Below are 22,948 nucleotides of genomic sequence, written 5' to 3' on the forward strand. Positions count from 1 at the left end.
AGTTTCAAACCGTAGTTTGGCTTTTTTATGGCAGTTTTGGAGCAGTGGCATTCTTCCTTGCTGAGTGGCCTTTCAGGTTATGTCGATATAGGACTTGTTTTACTGTGGATATAGATACTTTTGTACCTGTTTCCTCCCGCATCTTCACAAGGTCCTTTGCTGTTGTTCTGGGATTGATTTGCAGTTTTCGCACCGAATTACGTTCATCTCTAGGAGACATAACGCGTCTCCTTCCTGAGCGGTATGACGGCTGCGTGGTCCCATGGAGTTTATACTTGCATACTATTGTTTGTACAGATGAACGTGGTACCTTCAGGCATTTGTAAATTGCTCCCAAGGATGATTTCTTTTGATTTTTCCATGTCAAGCAAAGAGGCTCTGAGTTTGAAGGTAGGCCTTGAAATACATCCACTGGTACTCCTCCAATTGACTCAAATGATGTCAATTAGCCTATCAGAAGCTTCTAAAGCCATGACATTTTATGGAATTTTCCAAGCTGTTTAAAGGCACAGTCAACTTAGTGTGTTCTGACCCACTGGAATTGTGATACAGTGAATTATAAGTGAAATAATCTGTTTGTAAACAATTGTTGGAAAAATTACTTGTCATGCACAAAGTAGATGTCCTAACCGACTTGCCAAAACTAGTTTGTTAACAAGAAATTTGTGGAGTGGTTGAAAAACGAGTTTTAATGACTCCAACCTAAGTGTATGTAAACTTCTGACTTCAACTGTACATATGCTGGTACCGCTACACTGAATTTGAAGTATTAATGTCTTTTTATGTAGCCTTACTGCCCAATATATACATCATGTACTGCAAACGTGGGCACAATTCCCTGCTGATTTAATTGACTAGAATTGTTAACATGCACTTCCTAATTACCTTCCTTGTTTTGCACACATTTTGCTCCAGATTGTAATTAAGCTAATCTATTTTTAATTTGCCCATTGTTTTGTAATTAGTTAAGAATCTTTACACATGAAATCACTTTGTATTTACATTTATAAATGTTTTAAATTTTGCATTTCAGATTTTAGTCCTATCTGTAGTTAATGCTCATTACTTTGATTCATCATTAAATTCTGTAGGTCTTTCTTGCGTTTTCCACTTGTTGTTTTACTTTCATCTTTATTTCGGATACATTTTTTGAGCTAGTGATTTACATCAAATCAATTAACAGAAATACGGTGTATTTATTTCGATAACCCAGAGGATAGAACCATGCCTCTGGCCTAAGTAATGTGTTCCCATTTTCAGAATAAACTAATATTCTTCACACAAAGACATGCACACACATACACTTTTTTGATTATGCAAGATAGTAAATAGCTTTTGGCTAATAGCAATCATGGGCTATTCTCAAATCTGTGAAAACGCTTTCCTCCAGGTCAGCCGATGTGAGAAGTTTGGCTACGGTGTGATGGTAACACAGGTAGCAGCAACAGCCCCCGGTGTGGTGGCTTTACACAGTTCTGGTACAGTAATACTACTAGTAAAACAGAGCATATTGTTATACAGTGCTAACACATGAGTTACCCCTCAGTATGTCCTGGCAGGTTTTGTGCAGGCCTTAGTGGTGGAGATATGGTCGGTCCTGGAGTGTGGGAGAGAGGATGTGAGGGTCGTTCACCCCAAGTCCACCCCCATGGACCCCATTGACAGGAGCTGTCTGAAGGTAAATGATTTTACTCAGATCTTTACAGTGCCGTGTGCTTCAACATCCATGGTTTCCTCATGCAGCCTCCTGAGGATAATCAGCAGGACAACTCAGCCTTGGTATTCACAGTCAGCCTTTCTTGGTCATCAGGTCAGAGAGAGGACTTACTACAGAGAATGCTCATGAACAGGGTGGATGGTTTATTTTAGTGAGCAGTGCTCTGATTGACATTGGTGTTATGACTGTGGGCCCTGTTATGTTAGCTATTCATGGTGGGTGGGTCAAAGGTTGAGTGGTAGGTCTATACCATATTCAGACAGGGTAGGAACCAGAATGACAAGAAAGACAATTGTGTTTTTGTTTTGCTGCCATTTATCCCCTAAATTAAATAACAGGATCTAACAGATAATAGCCTAGCTCTTGTTTTCGGATGTTTTATTTCAATACGGTCTTTTATATTCACCAATCTACAGGAAGTAATCTACTTAGGTATTCACAGTTGGTGTTCATCAGTTTGAGATGATCTTGCAATATGTCAGTCCTCTGATACACCTCTGCAATACACACTGTCTGGAGCACATGTGAATGTAATTGTCATCCCTTTGATCCTTTTTTATTGAAATGCAGTATAGATCTTTAGACTTATAACGTTCCAAGTTCCATTTTCAGCAACAAAAAAAAGCTCTTTGAATAAATAGAATGTAGGAAAGAAACAACAAAAATTGCTGCACCCCAACCTTGTCATAAACCCAAACTCATTTCATCTTGACCTTAGCTTTTCAGAACAACCAAATGATGTATGACTGTATGACTGTTTGATGAATGTTGTATGACTATTTTGACCCCACCCCTTCCCTTCCCCCCAGTCGTTCCTGTCCTTGGTCAACCTGCTGTCCTCCCCCCATGCTGTGTGGGAGCTCCTGGGACAGCAGCCTCTGCCCAACAAGGCTGAGTACAACCTAAGGGAGATGCCCACATCCATTACAGTCAGTCCCGACCCTCACACCCTACCAGGAGAATGCGGGACTTGACATACACTTGTATCTGTTTCCTATGTTGGATATGGTTTTAACATCAGTTTGTTCGGATTATGCTACCCATAAATAAAATGTATTTGCTTCAGATATTTGAAAATGTGAAATATAAGAATATGCAGACAATGTCAAAGATAAAGTACCAAAAGGTGAATAAATAAAGATTGTTCACTCGGGCCATTTACCATTGGAAAACAATGGTCAGTTCCGGTCTGCTTAACAGGGTGGTTCTCTCATAGACACCAATGCAGTAGCAGCTGGGTCTGGTCTGCTTAGTTTATTGAATGTAATGTAACCAGAAGAAAATGAGGGAGTGGGGTGTGTCGCTTCCTCTTCTGTCTCTGGTAGAACCTTTTCATGTGGTTGCAGTTCCAGGTTTTGCCATAGGAGGCCACACTTACATAGGTTGTGTGCAAACGCGGCTATTGTAACATAGTCCTACATATGTACTTCTACAGACATAGCCCAATCAATAACTACTGCACACGACCAGGATGTAGGTAGAAATGTAATTATCAACCTTTCACATCATCACAATCTTTTCAGCATTTTCACTCTGTGTTGTACCTCTTTGCCACAGGATTTGATTGATAGGCTGATTGCTGTGAACTCAGATGTGAAAATTCATTCACTGTTCAACTACGAGCAATCTCACACGTTTGGCCTGAGGTAAGATCAATACTGTTCTCCGATCTTTCTTTCAGAATGAATGGGTGGTGGGAGCACAAAGGCACAGCAGTGCATGCATTGTGTGGTTTATCATCTGATTGGCCTGATTAGCCTGATCAATATGATATTGACTCTTTGCTTTATGCTAATTTTATGCGACATCGACTGTCTGAATAATTCCACTGTATAAAAAGAGCTTTTCTCAGAATTGACTTGTATGTTTTCTTAGTTGAATTAAGGCTGTGTTACTGAGTCACTATTTTAGACACAGAGAAAGCAAATGAATATAACACTAAATCATTTGCTACAGATTAGACCCCACGACTGTTAAAGCTACCACAAAGGATATTCCTATTTTTTTTATCTGTAATTTTTTTCATTCTAAACATGATTTGATGTGAGTGTTTTGTTTTGTTTATATCACTCACATCTTTTGTGAACTCTTCGGGAAAAGAATCTTCCATCAACCTAGTGATGTATATGGATTGGAAAGGGCAATGTATTCCACGTTGACTTCAAACAAACACCAGGCTGCCTCAGTGTTAACACGGCTGGCTGGTTCTTTCACTTTTACACACTTCTAGTGGTTATAGACTTGTCACTGGATGACCTCTGCCTCACTCTCTGTCTCTCTGAGGAGAGGTCATCATTACTGAGCCACTGTCCCTCCTCACGTCCTCATTTCACCCAACAACTGTCACAGACGCCTGTGTGTCGCTGGACTGGCTGACAGGATATCACAGGGAGGACCTGTCAGAGTGACGTGTACGGTGTCCATAGGACAGTCTAGACATGTCTAGTCTCTGACAGCACAGCACAGTGTAGATGTAGCAGCTGCTATGTGTTTATGGGTGAGTAAACCAGTTTTCTAGTGGAGGAAGAGTGGATAAATAATGCACAGCACTGTGAGTACAGACCACCTGATAACCATTTCTCAATGCCGAGGGGCTGTATTTATTCTCTGGCATGGAAGTAGCTCTTGGAAATGAGGAAAGTATTTTTTGTTCCACTTCCAAGCTGCCTTACTCACTCAGGCTTGACTGGGTGTTAGCTCACCCACTGTTTTTTAGGGTTTCTCCACGCTAATTGTCCTTGGAACTGAACATAACATCCTCATCTTGAAAATAACTGTATATATAGGTTAGATGTTGACCTGCATGCTAAACAATGAAGCATGACTTGGGAAACGGACAGCCTTCAGGACTCACCAAAGTCATTCTGTCTTCCAATGGACGTCAAACTGAATGACTGAAGGTGCCCATCACACTGAGGGCATGATGACAGTTGACAGCAGCACAGAAATGAATCATCTTGCTTTGACATAATGCTCTATCACAGCCACAACTCACACCTCACCTTGCTTAACCAGATCTCATCCCTGTGTACCTCATCTCAAAGGGCTGTCTCTAGATTGTTCTCTTACAAACACCTTATTGTTTGTTAACACATTGCCCCTGAACTTTTCACTACTTTAGACTTATTTTCTCTCTGCTGTTTTGAATGTTCTGTATTTTTCTGCCAGAGGGACACACACTGGTTTTGAAGTCAAAGTGAATCCTTAGCGATGGCCGCCCCAGTCAGAAGGAGGGCAAGTCAGTGTTGGTGTTTCAGGGAGCGTGGCGGAAACTGCAGATGAAAGAGCCTGAGCTACATTCTCTTAGGAGGGCCCCACTCAGCTCCACCAAATATGCAAAATGGATCAATTAGGAGACTCTTGTTTTTGAAGAGGATGGCTTCCTGTTGACAAAACGCTGTGGCTGTGTAATTTGCTTGAACGGTTTTATTCAGTGTTCATTTCACAAGTGTCTCAGTAACACGTTGGCTCCCATTTTTCATGCTTAAAATAATGATAATGAATTGCCCTCACGCTGCACTCCTTATCAGAGCCTATAATGATATGAACAAAGATGGAGCTCCTTACTCCCTGAATGCAGAACAAGCATTTATAATGTTTACTGCCTCCTGGCTGACTTCTACACAATCTTTCACTTGTAGTTAATGATTTGACTGGTGGGATTACTTTTGCTCAAGGACTGGATCTTTTTTCCGGTTTACAAGAACTTGCATTCCTGCAGTTTGGTGTCTGTGTTGAAAGAATTATATCTAGAATTGCTCTGAGGGTCCCAAGATTGTTTTGGTCTTGAGTTAAAGAGCAGGCTGCAATGGAAGGACCATTTTGGTTGAGTGCAGCTTCCGTACAGTATGTTGTGTTTGCTGCCCAAATTCTGTTCAGTAGGATTGTGTCACTGTCACTGTAAAAGGACCAGGCTGATATGAACTGACTGCTAGGTAGAAAATCCCTTCATTATAGCCATTAGAGAGGGACATCTCTGTCACTTAACAATATAACCCAAGGTTGTCATATTTTACTGCTCACTTCCACCTGCCTGTTTTATTTCCCAGCTATGCTCTCCAAAAGTACACAATGTCTCCGTCACATCGCTCCTGCAACCGCTTTCATGATTTATTACTCTCACAACTGCTGCATTAATGTTGAAATCTATTTCCACAACTCAGTTAGGGATTCTTTCTCCCTATTATGCAAAGCCCTCTGGTTTGGTCCTCTGCAGAGTCTGTTAATATACAAGGCAATAAGGCAGGCTAGCAGAAACAAATGATAGCTTTCATAAGACCTGGGAAAAAGACAACATGCTGTCCGTTGTAGGTGTGTAAGCAGTAGGCAGCTAGACCCAATGGGTTGTCAGAGCAACATTTGGTTGTGGCTGAGTCATTTTAAAACAATTACGTCTGTACGATCTGTAATTCTATGTCCTTGAGAAGTAAAAATGTGTTTATCTATGTATTTTGGTGTACTTTCAGATTACTTAGTGTGATGTGCTGCAACCTAGACTCCCTCCTTCTTCTGGAGTCACAGTACAACATTTCCGACATGTTGCTGCAATGTCAGAAGGACAACATCACCGATCCATCGTCCGGTGAAGGGTATTTGAAAAGGGTTTTGTTTTCCTGTGCCTCATAGTGGTGTGGCAGGCTTTGGTTCCACCGTTAGAGGTTAATCACAACAAAATAAGAAATGGATCATTTGCCTTGTCATGGAAATAAAGTGTAAACAAAAGGCCATTTCCAAAAGAGTGTTTTGAATGCCTCCTTAATGGATATTGCAACTGTTCATGAATTGAAATGCTCCATATTGTCCGGTCACAAAATAAATATATCTGCATGCACGCTAGTTTTATTTGTGAAGTGGAGATTTCTCCTCCCATCTTCCCTTCCCCCCTCTCCTCTCTCAGAGATTTCATCATTGATGGTCTATCTGTGGAGAGGAACCACATCCTGGTGCGTATGAGTGTGATTGGAGGACCATCGGAGAGGAGACTTCCCCTTAGGGTCCTCCAGAAGGTCAGTGCCCTTCTACTCACACCCCTTGGCCTTACATCAAGTCGAGGAAGTCCTGATGACTGAAGGAATGGTTTTCCAGAACTGTGTGTTACCCTTAAGTGCTATCATCTGCATATACAAAAGGTTCATCATTGTAACCTGTTCCAGGGATGCTGTGATCTTCCGTGACCTGGAAAGACATGCTTTCAATAGCACCATGTCTTCAATGAATGTAAATAGCACAGACAAGATGATAAGGATTAGCAAACAAAACTCCATTAACATTTAGAGTACACTGAATCTGAAAAGTAAACTATGGTTCATATGTGATTTATATTCTAAATCTTTACATGTGGAATAGCTCAGATTTCACTTATTACATAGCATCTACAGACAATCAGTAATACACCATATTTGTATTAGGCGTGTCAATAATATGAGATATGTAAGCTTGTAGGAGTTTGTAAACAGAGAGATCACATATATTTTAACATAATGATTATTTATCTTTTTTTAGGGCACTGACCCTTATCCATGGCCGATGTTTTCATCATACCCTCTGCCCAAGTATTATATACTGAATCTTCCAAAGACAACCCGGTGTAAAGAGGGTAAGAATTACATACTGAATCTTCCAAAGATAACCCAGGGTAAGCAGGGTAAGCATTATATACTGAATCTTCCAAAGATAACCCGGGGTAAACAGGGTAAGCATTACATACTGAATCTTCCAAAGATAACCCGGGGTAAACAGGGTAAGCATTACATACTGAATCTTCCAAAGATAACCCGGGGTAAACAGGGTAAGCATTACATACTGAATCTTCCAAAGATAACCCGGGGTAAACAGGGTAAGCATTACATACTGAATCTTCCAAAGATAACCCGGGGTAAACAGGGTAAGCATTACATACTGAATCTTCCAAAGATAACCGGGGTAAACAGGGTAAGCATTACATACTGAATCTTCCAAAGATAACCCGGGGTAAACAGGGTAAGCATTACATACTGAATCTTCCAAAGATAACCGGGTAAACAGGGTAAGCATTACATGCTGAATCTTCCAAAGATAACCGGGGTAAACAGGGTAAGCATTACATACTGAATCTTCCAAAGATAACCCGGGGTAAACAGGGTAAGCATTACATACTGAATCTTCCAAAGATAACCCGGGGTAAACAGGGTAAGCATTACATACTGAATCTTCCAAAGATAACCCGGGGTAAACAGGGTAAGCATTACATACTGAATCTTCCAAAGATAACCCGGGGTAAACAGGGTAAGCATTACATACTGAATCTTCCAAAGATAACCCGGGGTAAACAGGGTAAGCATTACATACTGAATCTTCCAAAGATAACCCGGGGTAAACAGGGTAAGCATTACATACTGAATCTTCCAAAGATAACCCAGGGTAAGCAGGGTAAATATTACATTATACATTGTCAGGGATTGTGAAAAACTGAGTTTAAATGTATTTGGCTAAGGTGTATGTAAACTTCCGACTTCAACTGTATGTCAGTGTTGTTTGAAAGGTCAGGGTCAAGAAAGAAAAGATATCTCTGATTGCATAATGGAGGCAAAAGTCTCTCCTGGAAGTTAATAAGAATGTGAATAAAATGCATTTGGTAGTCGGAGTGAGCAATGTCTTTTTGTTTTGTCTGTAGACTGTGAGATAAGTGCCTTCCTGTCCTCCACCAAGAACACGGAGAGGGATGGGAGCTGGATGGATACCTGTAGGAGACAGTACTGCAAAGTCATGACCACCAAGTCCAACATTGTCTCAGGGAACGGTGGGTGATATACTGATAATGATGTTATGTGTAGGGCAATACGTTTTTCTAGACAACATGGTCTAACCAGGAACACATCTGGGCCCGAGATACGATACAAAGATATTCCTGGTCAGGTCACATGGTCAGAAGGGAAAAAACCCAGACCTAGACTTCTGACCCTGAATAGTTGATCAATAAAAACCCCGAATCAATAGTTCAAAGTTCTTGCCATTACATGATATGCTACAATCAATACGTTACACACTGTATTTGTGAACGATAGTTCTGTTGGGTTATAAGTCATCTGTTTTATATTCAAACCACAGACGGAAGACACAGTATGTTAACATTTGATAGTCCGTTAAGTTCCAATGAATAAATGGACGAAAAGTTTGTCAGTGGATGATCAATTTGTCAGTGGATGAAATGATAGACCCATATTGAGTGTTCTGACAACTAGATAATGAAGAACCAATAGCTCTCTGCATATAACTGCAAGTGTATCAATGACCAATTTGTTAAGATTACTATCTTTCCCACATAAGATTTTCATTTACTGTACTTGTAATTGACCATACTTGTCATGTGTCAACTGTTGCGGTATCTGAGGGTGTTCGTGTCATTCATTGGTTGCTAATCATTGAAACCGTCATGATTCATTGTGTGTTCAATTGCTTCCTCTGAATGTCAATCTAAAGTAGTTACATTTTGAATTATTTCTTGTGAAGTGATCACGGAGTGCAGAGTAAGAGACTTCATGATTTCTTATTTAATTCAGAGACAAAGAAGCGCCCAGGACGAGGCCTTTGATGTAGCTTAAATTATAAAAATGGTCTACATAGAGCTTCCTCTCTTCATATATTAGATAAACAAGATGCTTGATTACCTTCCTATTTTCCCGGCTGTGTGTACAGTAAAAGCAGCTCAATTTGTACTTGCATGATGTATCATTGAAGAGATGGCTTTTTCAAAGGCATCTGTGTTGTTCCTAAAACCCACTATGTGTTTCCTGTATCCGCCCCCAGTCCTGGCTGATCTACTGGAGAAGGCTGTGTCGTACCTTTCTGCTTTGCCATCAGAACGTTTCTTCCCACCTGCGGACTACATAGGTCAGTGTGGCATAGTGAGTGAGTGATTCATCTTGCATTTTTGTGGAATTTGCCTTGAAGCTTTCCCATTTATCAATCAAAAGTAAAGAGCAAATGATAAAATGCTGTTATCAGTGTCACATTCGCAGTTTTGTTATCTATAATTAACCTGTTTTAATTAGTGATGAGTCCCTCATTTACAGTTGTAGTCAGAAGTTTACATACACTGAGGTTGGAGTCATTAAATATTGTTTTTCAACCACTCCACAAATTTCATGTTAACAAACTATGGTTTTGCCAAGTCGGTTAGGACATCCACTTTGTGCACGACACAAGTCATTTTTACAACAATTGTTTACAGACAGATTATTTCACTTTTCACTAATTCACTGTATCATAATTCCAGTGGGTTAGAAGGATGATAGGCTAATTGATAGGCTAATTGACATAATTTGAGTCAATTTGAGGCGTACCTGTGGATGTATTTCAAGGCCTACCTTCAAACTCAGTGCTTCTTTGCTTGACATCATGGGAAAATCAAAAGAAATCAGCCAAGAACTCAGAAAAACAAATGTAGACCTCCACAATTCTGGTTCATCTTTGGGAGCAATTTCCATACGCCTGAAGGTACCACGTTCATCTGTACAAACAATAGTACGCAAGTATAAACACCATGGGTCCACGCAGCCGTCATACCGCTCAGGAAGGGGACGCGTCTGTCTCCTAGAGATGAATGTACTTTGATGCGAAAAGTGCAAATCAATCCCAGAACAACAGCAAGGGACCATGTGAAGATGTGGGAGGAAACAGGTACAAATGTATCTATATCCACAGTAAAACGAGTCCTATATCGACATAACCTGAAAGGCCTCTCAGCAAGGAAGAGGTCACCGCTCCAAAACTGCCATAAAAAAAAGCCAGACTACGGTTTGCAACTGCACATGGGGACAAAGATCGTACTTTTTGAAGAAATGTCCTCTGATCTGATGAAACAAAAATAGAACTGTTTGGCCATAATATGTTTGGAGGAAAAAGGGGGAGGCTTGCAAGCTGAAGAACACCATCCCAACCGTGAAGCACGGGGGTGGCAGCATCATGTTGTGGGGGTGCTTTGCTGCAGAAGGGACTGGTGCACTTCACAAAATAGATGGCATAATGAGGTAGGAAAATTATGTGGATATATTGAAGCAACATCTCATGACATTAGTCAGGAAGTTAAAGCTTGGTCGCAAATGGGTCTTCCAAAGGGACAATGACCCCAAGCATACTTCCAAAGTTCTGGCAAAATGGCTTAAGGACAACAAAGTCAAGGTATTGGAGTGGCCATCACAAAGTCCTGACCTCAATCCCATAGAACATTTGTGGGAAGAACTGAAAAGGTGTGTGCGAGCAAGGAGGCCTACAAACCTGACTCAGTTACACCAGCTCTGTCAGGAGGAATGGGCCAAAATTCACCAAAAGTATTGTGGGAAGCTTGTGGAAGACTACCCGAAATGTTTGACCCAAGTTAAACAATTTAAAGGCAATGCTACCAAATACTAATTGAGTGTATGTAAACTTCTGACCCACTGGGAATGTGATGATAGAAATAAAAGCTGAAATTAATCATTCTCTCTACTATTATTCTGACATTTCACATTCTTAAAATAAAGTGGTGATCCTAACTGACCTAAAACAGGGAATTCTTACTAGGATTAAATGTCAGGAATTGTGAAAAACTGAACTTAAATGTATTTCGCTAAGGTGTTTGTAAACTTCCGACTTCAAATGTATGTGGATATCTAATGTCAGGACAAATCAGCATCCATCCGCCACTCATATAGAATGGAACATTTTAAATCCAACTCAAATATAGTTTTTTTCCCTAGTGTTATAATCATTTCCCATGTATTATTTATCTCATGCAATGTGCTCCATCATGACATCTGGCTCTTTGTCCAGAAATCCAAAGGCAGGTTATTTACTGTTCAGTGAGCACATTCTCTCCATCTCATCACTAGTTATTTAACTAACTTTCCCTTGAAGCTCAAAGGATCCTCAGTGCTTTGGTGTTCTTTTAGCCTCATTATGCTATCAACACACATCAACATTTTCAGGGTCCAATGAGACCTCACTGCCCATTATCTATTAATGGGAGCTAGCTAATAACTTTAGACCAGTCAATGATGGTCTGTCATTTCTAAAGCTTTGGTGCTGATTTGAAATCTTTATTTTCATGTTTTCTTGGAGCTTAGTTTTAGTGTTTCCTCAAACCTGGGCTAACATACCATTATCACTGTTTGAGACCCCTTCCCTAATATATGTTCCGTTATGTGTTCCTGTAGAATTATGTTAATAAATGTCTAATAGTATATGCAGAGGTGCGTCAGTGTTTCTCATTGAGCCCTCTGAGTTTTAGTCCTGATCAATACCATGAATGTGGCAGGGCTTGTAAACTATCACAGATTACAAAGGGAAACCCAGCTGAGAGTTGCCCAGTGATGTGAGCCTAAATTCCTTCTATGCTCGCTTCAAGGCAAGAAACACTGAACCATGCTGTCCCCTGACGACTGTATGATCACACTCTCCGTAGCCGATGTGAGAGAATTTTAAGTGCTTTCAACAGGTTAACATTCACAAGGCCGCAGGCCCAGAGGGATTACCAGGGCGAGTACTCAAAGCATGCGCACCTGCTGGCAAGTGTCTTCACTGACATTTTCAACATCTCTCTGACCCCGTCTGTAATACCTACATCAGGACTGCCCAACCCCCTTCCTGGAGATCTACCGTCCTGTGGGTTTTCAGTCCAACCCTAAATTAACACACAGGATTCTAATTAGCTGCTCAACATGACTTAACTAGCTGAATCAGATATGCTAAATTAGGGTCGGACTGAAAACCTACAGGACAGTAGATCTCCAGGAAGAGGGTTGGACTGAAAACCTACAGGACAGTTGATCTCCAGGAAGAGGGTTGGGCAGCCCTGACCTACATGTTTCAAGCAAACCACCATAGTCCCTGTGCCTAAGAATACCAAGGTAACCTGTCTAAATGACTACCACCTCATAGCACTCACATCTGTAGCCATGAAATGCTTTGAAAGGCTGGTCATGGCTCACATCAACACCATCATTGCAGACCCCCTCCAATTCGCATACTGCCCCAACAGATCCACAGATGACACAATCTCTATTGCACTCCACACTCCCCTTCCCACCTGTTTTAAAGGAACACCTATGTGAGAATGCTGTTCATTGACTACAGCTCAGTGTTCAACACCATAGTGCCCTCCAAGCTCATCACTAGGCTCAGGAACCTAGGACTGAACACCTCCCTCTGCAACTGGATCCTGGACTTCCTGACGGGCCGCCACCAGATGGTTAGGGTAGGCAACAACAATATCTGCCACGCTGACCCTCAACACAGGGGCCCCCAATGGGTGCGTGCTCAGTTCCCTCCTGTAATCCCTGTATACCCAGGACTGCGTGGCCGCACACGACTCCAACACCATCATTAAGTTTGCCGACAACGCGACGGTGGTAGGCTTGATCACCGACGACAATGAGACGGCCTATAGGGAGGAGGTCAGAGACATGGCAGTGTAGTGCCAGGACAACAACCTCTCCCTCAACGTCAGCCAGATAAAGGAGCTTATCGTGGACTACAGGAAACAGAGTGCCGATACGCCCCCATTCACGTCGACGGGGCTGTAGTAGAGTGGGTCGAGAAGTTCCTCAGTGTCCACATCACTAAGGACCTATTATGGTCCAAACACACCAACACAATCGTGAAGAGGGCACAACATCACCCCTCCCCCTGAAAAGATTTGGCATGGGCCCACAGATCCTCAGAAAGTTCTACAGCTGCACCACTGAGAGCATCTTGACTGGCTGCATTACCGCTTGGTATGGCAACTGCTCGGCATCTGACCGCAAGGGGCTACAGAGGGTAGTGAGTACGGCCCAGTACATCACTGGGGCCAAACTCCCTGCTATTCAGGACTTTTATACCAGGCAGTGTCAGAGGAAGGCCCTACAAATACTCAAGCCACCCAAGTCATAGACTCTTCTCTCTGCTACCACATGGCAAGCGGTACCAGAGCTCCAAGTCTGTGACCAAAAGGCACCTGAACAGCTCCTAGCCATAAGACTGATGAACAGTTAAACAAATGTCTACCAGGACTATTTACATTGACCCTTTATTATCATTTATTTATCTGAGTTATTTTGCACTGACTCCATTGCACTGGCTGTATGCACACTCACTAAACTATACTCACACTACAAATGCTCACACACACAAAACACACATACACACATGCATATTGATGCCATAAACACACACTCACAGACACTTTCACACACTCTGCTGCTACTCTGTTTATGATTTATCCTGATTGCCCTGTCACTTTTACCCCTACTCACATGTACATGCTGTATTACCTCAACTACCTCGTACCCCTGCACATTGACTCGGTACTGGTACTCCTTGTATACAGCCTCGTTATTGTTTTTATTGCGTTACTATTTCCTTTTTTATTTAGCAAATATGTGTCTTACTTTTTAACTCTACACTGTAAAGTAAGCATTTCACTGTAAAGTAAGCATTTCACTGTAAAGTCTACTCCTGTTGTATTTGACGCATGTGACAAATTACATTTGATTTTGATTTGAAGTGTTCTTTCTCCGCTTCGCTTGCTTAACTCAAACACACACTGGAGTCTCTTTGTGCGAGACATGTTCATTCGAGCTGAGCTGTAGGTCTTGGGCTGTACTGTAGCTCACAAAGGAGGGTGAATCGTAGAAAAAGTCTAAAGAAACTTGAAAAGTCAAGAAGAACCATTTCTCTCTCACACTCTCCATCTCCCCCTCAGACACACATGCACACACACACTCCAATGCCCTGTTTTCCCCTTTTGTCCTTTCCTCCGTGAAGTTATTCCTTTCACCAAATGGTCCATCAGGGGAGCAGTTGTCATAGCCTGTGCGGTTTAGCTCTGTTCCCCTCTCCTGTCATGGCTTGTGATTGACATTAACAACAGGCTCACAGATTTGCTCATGTCGAGGGGCTGCCATTATGTGGTGGAGAATAATTTGCTGGAGTTCCTTCACCTAACTCCCAAGCCTTTCTCAGGGGCTCATCTATCAAGAAGAAACAATGGCAGACGGGAGAGAGAAGCCATTCATCTCCATTAGATAGTCATTTCAATCAGGGAGTGGCACTGATATTAATAAAGAGGGAAGAGTAGTTTCCACAGAGCTGCAGGTTTACTTCACTCTCATCAAGGCCATTTTCTCAATTAAAGCATGCGTTGGTTTCTATGATGAATACAGAACACTCGTCTGATCATCTCTGCAATGTATCACTTGATGCGAGATTAGGGTTTGAGTCATTTCGCCAAATGAGCGAGCATTGTCAAAGGCACAGTCGCTTTGCTTTGCCACAGTCATTGAATTGACATTTTTATTGATGGCTGGGGAGCGCTAGTGAGTAAACCCCTGGTAATTTCCAGTTCCTTTATTGCCTGTTTTATAGCGTCAGGGAGCGGCATAAAGACTGGCAGCCTGTCGTCTGTGGACCAGCTGGGGATTCGGGCCTCTCTCAGGTAACGCCATCTGCATCCTCAATGTCTAAACCTCCCAGCTTTGTTCCAATCTCCCCAGTAAGCACCAGCCATTTTCTCAGAGAGGGCAGGTACTCAACGGCCAATAAAGATAACAAAAGAACGATTATTACAGAATGATGTGGTGATCAGCACTATTGCAGAGACATTCTAGAACAATAGTTCAATGTTCTATGAACTCAAATGAGATATTGCATACTCTTTGGGCAATATGCTAATGAGAGATGAGCGTTAAGGCAAGGCTAATTTAGGCTAATTATAACCTTCTATTAACCCTAATTGTTCTGATTGAACACCACATAATTTGTTAAATAGATGAGTCAAAGTGTGATCTACAGTAGGATCCTGAATGTTTGAATTTGTGTCTGTTTGTTTGTAGGTATGGGAGACATCTGAACTTACTGAGGGATAACTCTGAGCAGGACCTCTGTCTTTTGATGAAGCATTGCCAAGAGCTCCTATCTCAACAGAGAGCCAAACTCACGTCAGAGCTTTGTATCCTTATCAGCTATGTTGACAACCATACGAATCACAATGGGACTGACTAAGCATCCGCTGACTATTCCAGAGTCAAATAAGTGATATCTATTGTTTTCTCTCAGAAGGAAGAAAATATATTTTACACCTGCTTTTTTCAAGGACGCAACATGAACCCTCAAGAGGCTTTCAGAAACGTAAATTTTTCTCAATTGAATGATACTTGAAGTTCTGCTGAGATTCCTCTCTTTATTCCGTGATAAGAGCCTCTCATATGACTATGCTCTGTTTTAAATTCAGATTCATATGTCTATGTTTATCATCATCATCGTCCACTCCCCTACAGTATGTGTCTGTCAATCACATTGAGGAGGCCCACTGCATCCAGCCTCGGGCCCCTCAATCTTTAACCCCTCTCCTGCCTGCTGAGACTGACCTGTGGTGCTCTAGGTGTGTTTTTTATAGTGGCCCTGGTGATGTCCAGTCAGACAGGCCCAGATGTTGCACTCTGTCAGAGCCTCTCCATAACTCCCCTCCACCAGACACTCTGCCGGGAGCCTACCCCGGTCATGACTGGTTCGCTTCCACCGTGTTCCTCATCATGGCTGGAGACATGGAGAGAGCACTCCACCTCCTCCTCCACCTCTCCACCCTGCTCACATCAGCCTTCCTCTGGCCCGCCAGGCTCCACGGATCGGTGAGTCCAGCAGCCCACCCCTCGTTCTTCCAGGAAGGGACTGAATACTAAGTTGCCTCCAGTCTGACAGATAGAGCGTAGCTCTTTTCTCCCCCTGCTCTCTCCCTCTGTTTCTCCCTGCCTTCTATTTTCAGGCAGCTCTGGAAGTAGTCAAGGAAGAGGACGGTTAAAATTATGTAAGGAGATAAACACGTCTTTCATTTGGTGGGAGCGTGTAATGAATCCTGCTGCAAAATTAGATTCTTATGAAATACTGTCATTTGTATGGCCATACATTGGAAAGATGCATTTTAGAGTTGCATTTTAATGCTAAATATTCTCACCCAATTTATGCACCACAAGCCAAATCATACACGTTTGAGTTATGTTATCGTTTGTATCTGTGTAGACTAGTGATTCTTAATACTGCGTGTTTTCTTGATGGAAATGGTGGATAAGATTATGCTGGAATAGTCATTATCAATGTCCCCACTTACATTTGAAAACAGCCATCTCTGGCTGCTGATGACGTTGAATACTCAGCTGTTAATAGTGCTTCAGCAGTAAGAATATGTCTCGGAAATGGTGGAAGCGTTTGTACAACTGATTACAAATCTTCATGGCTCTGCCATCCGAACAGCAGTGCATGCAAATCAGGATGTATGCAGACAGATGGGAGTAAGCACACCATGTGGCAGATGAGGGAGAATTACTAAACAGTGGCGGCACAATCCTCTGTAAATGTTATGCGGCCGATGCTGTCAATACCTAGAAGAACAGAGGGACAAGTGATAGTAGCAAATTCACACAGTGTACCCAGTGAAACACGCACGCACACTGCGTTCTCCGAAAGCATTGGGCTCTGACAATTCTGTTTGGAGGAAATTGAGGAGTGAAAATCAGACCAATCCGTTGTCTGCTGTTTATGTGGCATTTGGCGTTCACATTTGGCAAGTTTAGCTATTAACCTACAGAGCTTTGTTTTTGTAGTTAGTTACTATGCATTGTAAATCTGAACTTCTCTTCGCCTTTTAGGTTCACCTGCCCATGGAGATTGCTCAGTCTAGCATCCATCCGGTCTACTCATGCACAGCACACTATGTCGAGATGCTGCTGAAGACTGAAGTGCCTCTAGTTTTCTCTGCCTTCAGGATGTCCGGTTTTACCCCCTCCCAGGTATAATATCACCTTCCGTCCTTTCACTCGTCCAAATGTTTCACTCGTCAGGGTGGTATTATAATGAAATGGACACCCTAAGGGACTATTTTGACCATGTTTATGACCATTAAAATGGGATAGAAAATGAGTTTTCATGAACCGGCATAATACGTTTTCCTCAAGGTGACAGTAGTACTTATTCTCCATATAAAAGTTCAGAACTGAGGCTGCGGAATCCCTCTGTTGTTCGGCTTGCCACAGTTGATTCCCTTGACGTCAACTTTCATCCTCAAACAAAGAGTTCACCTTGAAAAATCTTCCTTTTGATCTCATCTCCTTTTGGCTCAGTGTTTCAGGCGGACTGTCATCTCAGACGTAATGTGTGTCAACAGGGACTATAAGCCAAAGAGTCTCTCACAATAAAAAAAAGTTTATAATATAGCTTTTAAGTCAAAGTCATTGGGTGCAAACTATTGAATGCACTTCCTCCCAGTTTCCCAATCACAGCTCTATATATAAATCCAGTATATTCTTTGCCATGAATGAAAATATACCCTCATAAGTTGAGTTTTGAAAACATGACAAATCAGGAATCACGTCATGAATCTGACCATCGGATGAAGGTCAGATTCATTCCTCCATCAGGAATGGCAAGATATTATTGTGCTCCTGGGTGCCTCGTTAAAATTCCAGCTGCAGATACGCCACATTTGAAGTTGCTAGGAAAGATATTCAGAGAATGTAAACATACAGAGTAAATTGCAGTGTGGAGTTGATGGGCAGAGGTGGAGGGCCTAGCAGAACAGGCTGGGACTTGAGTTAGCTCTGTCTGACGGAATAGTTCAAGTTGAATTCACTTCTTTCCCTTCAAAATACTGTCATTGAAAATAACTTGAGAAGACAATGCATTCTCAACATGCTCTTAGAGGCCCAGTTAGAAAGAACTGTAAAGGGTGTCCAGTGTACTGGTAATTCTGACAGGAAAACCAATTAGGATTTGTCATTGTTTTTATTGGTGCATTATATGAGCTTGATAGTAATCCATTATGCATTGAAAATAAACTCAGCAAAAAACAAAACGTCCTCTCACTGTCAACTGCGTTTATTTTCAGCAAACTTAACGTGTGTAAATATTTGTATGAACATAAGAATCAACAACTAAGACATAAACTGAACAAGTTCCACAGACATGTGACTAACAGAAATTGAATAATGTGTCCTTGATCAAAGGGGGGGTCAAAATCAAAGTAACAGCCAGTATCTGGTGTGACCACCAGATTTGCCAGTTCTTGCTGTGAGATGTTACCCCAGTCTTCCACCAAGGCACCTGCAAGTTCCTGGACATTTCTGGGGGAATTGGCCCTATCCCTCACCCTCCGATCCAACAGGTCCCAGATGTGCTCAATGGGATTGAGATCCGGGCTCTTCGCTGGCCATGGCAGAACACTGACATTCCTGTCTTGCAGGAAATCCAGCACAGAACGAGCAGTATGGCTGGTGGCATTGTCATGCTGGAGGGTCATGTCAGGATGAGCCTGCAGGAAGAGTACCACATGATGGAGGAGGATGTCTTCCCTGTAACCCACAGTGTTGAGATTGCCTGCAATGACAACAAGCTCAGTCCGATGATGCTGTGACACACCGCCCCAGACCATGACGGACCCTCCAGCGCTGTCTTAGGCGTCTCCCAGTACGGACATCTGCACTCCTCATGCCTCCTTGCAGCATGCCTAAGGCACGTTCACACAGATGAGCAGGGACCCTGGGCATCTTTCTTTTGGTGTTTTTCAGAGTCAGTAGAAAGGCCTCTTTAGTGTCCCAAGTTTTCATAACTGTGACCTTAATTGCCTACCGTCTGTAAACTGTTAGTGTCTTAAAGACAGTTCCACAGGTACATGTTCATTAATGGTTTATGGTTCATTGAACAAGCATGGGAAACAGTGTTTAAACCCTTTACAATGAAGACCTGTGAAGTTATTTGAATTTTTAGAAATTATCTTTGAAAGCCAGGGGTCCTGAAAAAGGGAGGTTTCTTTTTTAAAACTTTTTTTTGCCTCTTGTCCTCTGTATGCTTCAGTATCCTAGGTAGAGTGTTAAGTCAGTTTATTATGGTCAGTCAGACTGTCCAGTTATTTTTCATGTAACCCCAGTTATTAAAGCACATGGTAGACTTACAACCACTCTGCATGCTACACAAAGCTATTGCCTCAAAGCCTTAATACTCTTTTCATTAGATTTTTTAAAAAGCATAACCCTTTATTTTCATCACTTCAACCATCTAATTTTATGGTTTACATTCTTTATATAATTGATTTAATGTGTGGGCGGATGTTTTTCCAGATGTGTGTGCAGTGGCTAGGCCAGTGTTTCTGGAACTACCTGGACTGGTCTGAGATCTGCCACTACGTGTCCACCTGTGTGGTGATGGGGCCGGACTACCAGGTGTACATGTGTGTGGCTGTGCTGAAGCACCTGCAGCAGGACATCCTGCAGCACACACAGACCCAGGACCTGCAGGTCTTCCTCAAGGTGAGTCTGTTTGTCTACCTGGGGTTAGTGAATCGGATCTTCAGCAGATAACAGCAGAGTCCACGCTCCATCAACAGCCTCTGACAGTAGTTTGAATAAAAGATCATGTTATGGCTGTATCTGGAGATATGCTTGTGGTGAATTGTAGCATGCATTTTTGTAGCAAATACAGCTTGACAGAAGCACACTTACGCAGTCGCTTCACTGTCCTCGGTTCAACTTGGAAAGTTTGAAACATGCCATCTTGTATATGCTCATTGAGGTTCACACTTTAATAGGAGAAGGGTTTAGTAATAGGAGAAGGGTTTAAGCCGGACTTCGGATGGGTTTGTTGAGTTTTCACGTATCTACACCTTCTGAGTCTATATTTCATGTCAATAAAACATTGAAATGGAAATTACTTGTTACAATTGTTCTTGATGTCAGTCTGCAGCTTGATGCGGTGGAAGACACAAAGTGAAAAAGCATCGTCAGTGACTCAGATGTTACATGGAAAAACTGAAAATAAAGCCTTTCTTTGTGAAAATTCTAAAGAAGATGCCTGTCATTACACAATGCTGCCATAGGTTTTATCACCCCAAAAACTGCTCCGAACCATTTTCCAAAGTGCCTTCCAACATGTCCACTTCTTCCCCTACTTACTTCTCTCTCACGGTAACAATAAGATCAAGGCTGCAGTACAGCTGGTATACCTTCTTGCTGTATGACTTCTTATCTGTTCACTATTTCCACATGTTTGACGGTGTTTACAGCTCTTTTCTGGGTGACAAGGGATAAAGGGAAATTTCATTGGTCATTTTGATGGATTTTCATACAAAGATTGGCGTCTACAGAGAAAGAAACAGGATGTAGGATGTTCTTCATGCTAATCTCACATTTATCATGACGACACACTCATGTTTTGACAGGGTGATTAAGTGAATGTACTCCTGAACATACTGCAGATAACAGATCTATCTATCTTATGTCTGGCAATGTACTCAGACACAAAGACCTCGTACCTGTACCTCTCTACATCATTTAAAGTATGAATTTAAGAATGTGAAATTAGGTTTGCACTTGTTTGATCAGGGTTGTTCATGAAAAAGTAATGAAAATAATATGTGCTTTTTGATCTTAATTGAAGGTTAGGGTTAGGCATTCAGATTAGGCTTAGCAGTATGGTTAAGGTTTGGTTTAAATCAGATTTTAAGATTTTGTGACTGTGCTTTACTAGTGACCACTCTACATTGCCTCCAGGTCAAGATTCATGACAATAAATGCGAACCTGCCCTTTGGGTGCTGTGTTCTGTAGGTAGCAAACAGAATACACTTGCACTGCACACCGAGTGTTTTTCATTTTCATTGTCTGTGAACTTGAGAATCACCATAAAGAATGTGCCACTCAGAGTAATTATAATACCGTCAAGTACATTGCCGACAAATGTACAAATGACCAAATTAAATGTTATCTTCTTGTCCCTAGCATTTTGGCCTTGATCCAATTGGGGTTGTTAAGTTGTCCTTGCAAATTAGGTCATTCCACATACTGGCTGCACTATTACAGGTTGTTAAGTCCACGTTGTTGTTGGTTGTATATTGCTATGCCACCCTCCTTACCACACACACATACACACACGCACACACAGCTCATAAAGCTCTGGACTAGGAGCCTAACCAGAGTTGTTGTGATCTCTTCTCTCCCCTTGATTTCCATCAGGAGGAACCCATCCAAGGCTTCAGAGTGAGTAATTACCTTGAGTACATGGAGGGTCTGGAGCGGAGTTACAGAACAATGGTACTGACAGACATGAACAATATCTCCCAGAGAGTCAGCTAGCAGTGATAAGACACACAATAGTCTCCACTCACCAGGCTGCACTGGGACTGGTTATAACAAGGTAAAGGATTCTCAAGACGGGTTTAACATTTGATATTGTGTATGCTCTCTGTAAATGTTTTTATTTTTTAACCTCTAAGATCTGATATGTCTCGCCGTATTTAAAGATGTACAGTGGAATATAATGTATGTATGCCATATTATTTAACAGATTGAGAATGTTATGAAATACATGGTAATTAACTTCTTGCTTGACGTACTTTCTTGTCTATTTACATCTTCATGGATCTTCTTGAAATGTTATGATCATTCTCTATATTCATCCAACCTTAAGGGCATAATGATATTTACCTGTAAACCTACTGACCTCTCCTATCCGATACAGCCCCTACTAATACCTCCACTAGACAATATGATGACTGTTTGTTCACACTTTTTAATTTCACTTCTACTCGTCAATGCATTACAGATCATAAGCTCCTAACCCTAATGGGAGGTGTATGGTCTGTGTACGTGCCACAAGTGTCGCTTACCAAGTGTATCTATGTTGTGGGTCCAATCTCCTCATTGAGAGGCTTGATGGTGACCGTGGAGAGGCAGCGTGTTGTTGTCACAAGTCTTAGTAAACAGCCCATCTCTCTCTTTCAGCTGAACCATCTGATACGAACGCCTCTGAATAATGAATGAGATCGTTAAAGCCTTTAGTTGCTCCAACACGACTGTTAAATATTATATACTGTTTACCATCTACGTAGGGCAGAGGTCGATAGAAGAGATAGAAATCAGTGCCACAAAATGTTTACCCGATAAGCACTTGAAGGAGGTTTTAAAATGAGTTGGACTTTTATTTATTTATCTTTGATCACCATGTGTTAAATAAAATTGAACATTCAGTCTAGGTTTGATTGTCTGTCAGTGTCCTTTGTCCCCTGTTGGTACGTCCCATAATTCCGTTGTGCTAAATCAATTAGTTTCACTGTAATGAGCTGTTTATTTAAATTATGTGAAAAATCTCATCGGCCAACACTGCTGCATCTGCTAGAGATGGTGCTTAGATTACATTTTAGAAATGACAACAGCAACCTTTACGGTAATGATGACTCTAATAGTTCATCTCAATGA

General features: G+C 41.8%; 1 protein-coding gene across 1 annotated transcript in view; it reads left to right on the forward strand.

Annotated features, from left to right (window-relative positions):
- tbc1d32 (TBC1 domain family, member 32) overlaps window positions 1–22,726 on the forward strand; it is a 38,219-nt gene extending 15,493 nt beyond the window's left edge. The window contains exons 19-33 of the mRNA XM_046298355.1: window positions 1,391–1,478; window positions 1,560–1,678; window positions 2,527–2,646; window positions 3,275–3,363; window positions 6,184–6,306; window positions 6,615–6,723; window positions 7,220–7,313; window positions 8,370–8,495; window positions 9,503–9,586; window positions 15,080–15,149; window positions 15,547–15,662; window positions 16,187–16,341; window positions 17,356–17,496; window positions 19,819–20,007; window positions 21,707–22,726. Of these exons, the coding sequence (XP_046154311.1) occupies window positions 1,391–1,478; window positions 1,560–1,678; window positions 2,527–2,646; window positions 3,275–3,363; window positions 6,184–6,306; window positions 6,615–6,723; window positions 7,220–7,313; window positions 8,370–8,495; window positions 9,503–9,586; window positions 15,080–15,149; window positions 15,547–15,662; window positions 16,187–16,341; window positions 17,356–17,496; window positions 19,819–20,007; window positions 21,707–21,826 (1,743 nt within the window). The 3' untranslated portion in view covers window positions 21,827–22,726. The remainder of the gene's footprint in view (window positions 1–1,390; window positions 1,479–1,559; window positions 1,679–2,526; window positions 2,647–3,274; window positions 3,364–6,183; window positions 6,307–6,614; window positions 6,724–7,219; window positions 7,314–8,369; window positions 8,496–9,502; window positions 9,587–15,079; window positions 15,150–15,546; window positions 15,663–16,186; window positions 16,342–17,355; window positions 17,497–19,818; window positions 20,008–21,706) is intronic.
- Window positions 22,727–22,948: the final 222 nt, after the last annotated feature.

Source organism: Oncorhynchus gorbuscha, linkage group LG14, assembly GCF_021184085.1.
Source record: "Oncorhynchus gorbuscha isolate QuinsamMale2020 ecotype Even-year linkage group LG14, OgorEven_v1.0, whole genome shotgun sequence".
Taxonomy (NCBI): domain Eukaryota; kingdom Metazoa; phylum Chordata; class Actinopteri; order Salmoniformes; family Salmonidae; genus Oncorhynchus; species Oncorhynchus gorbuscha.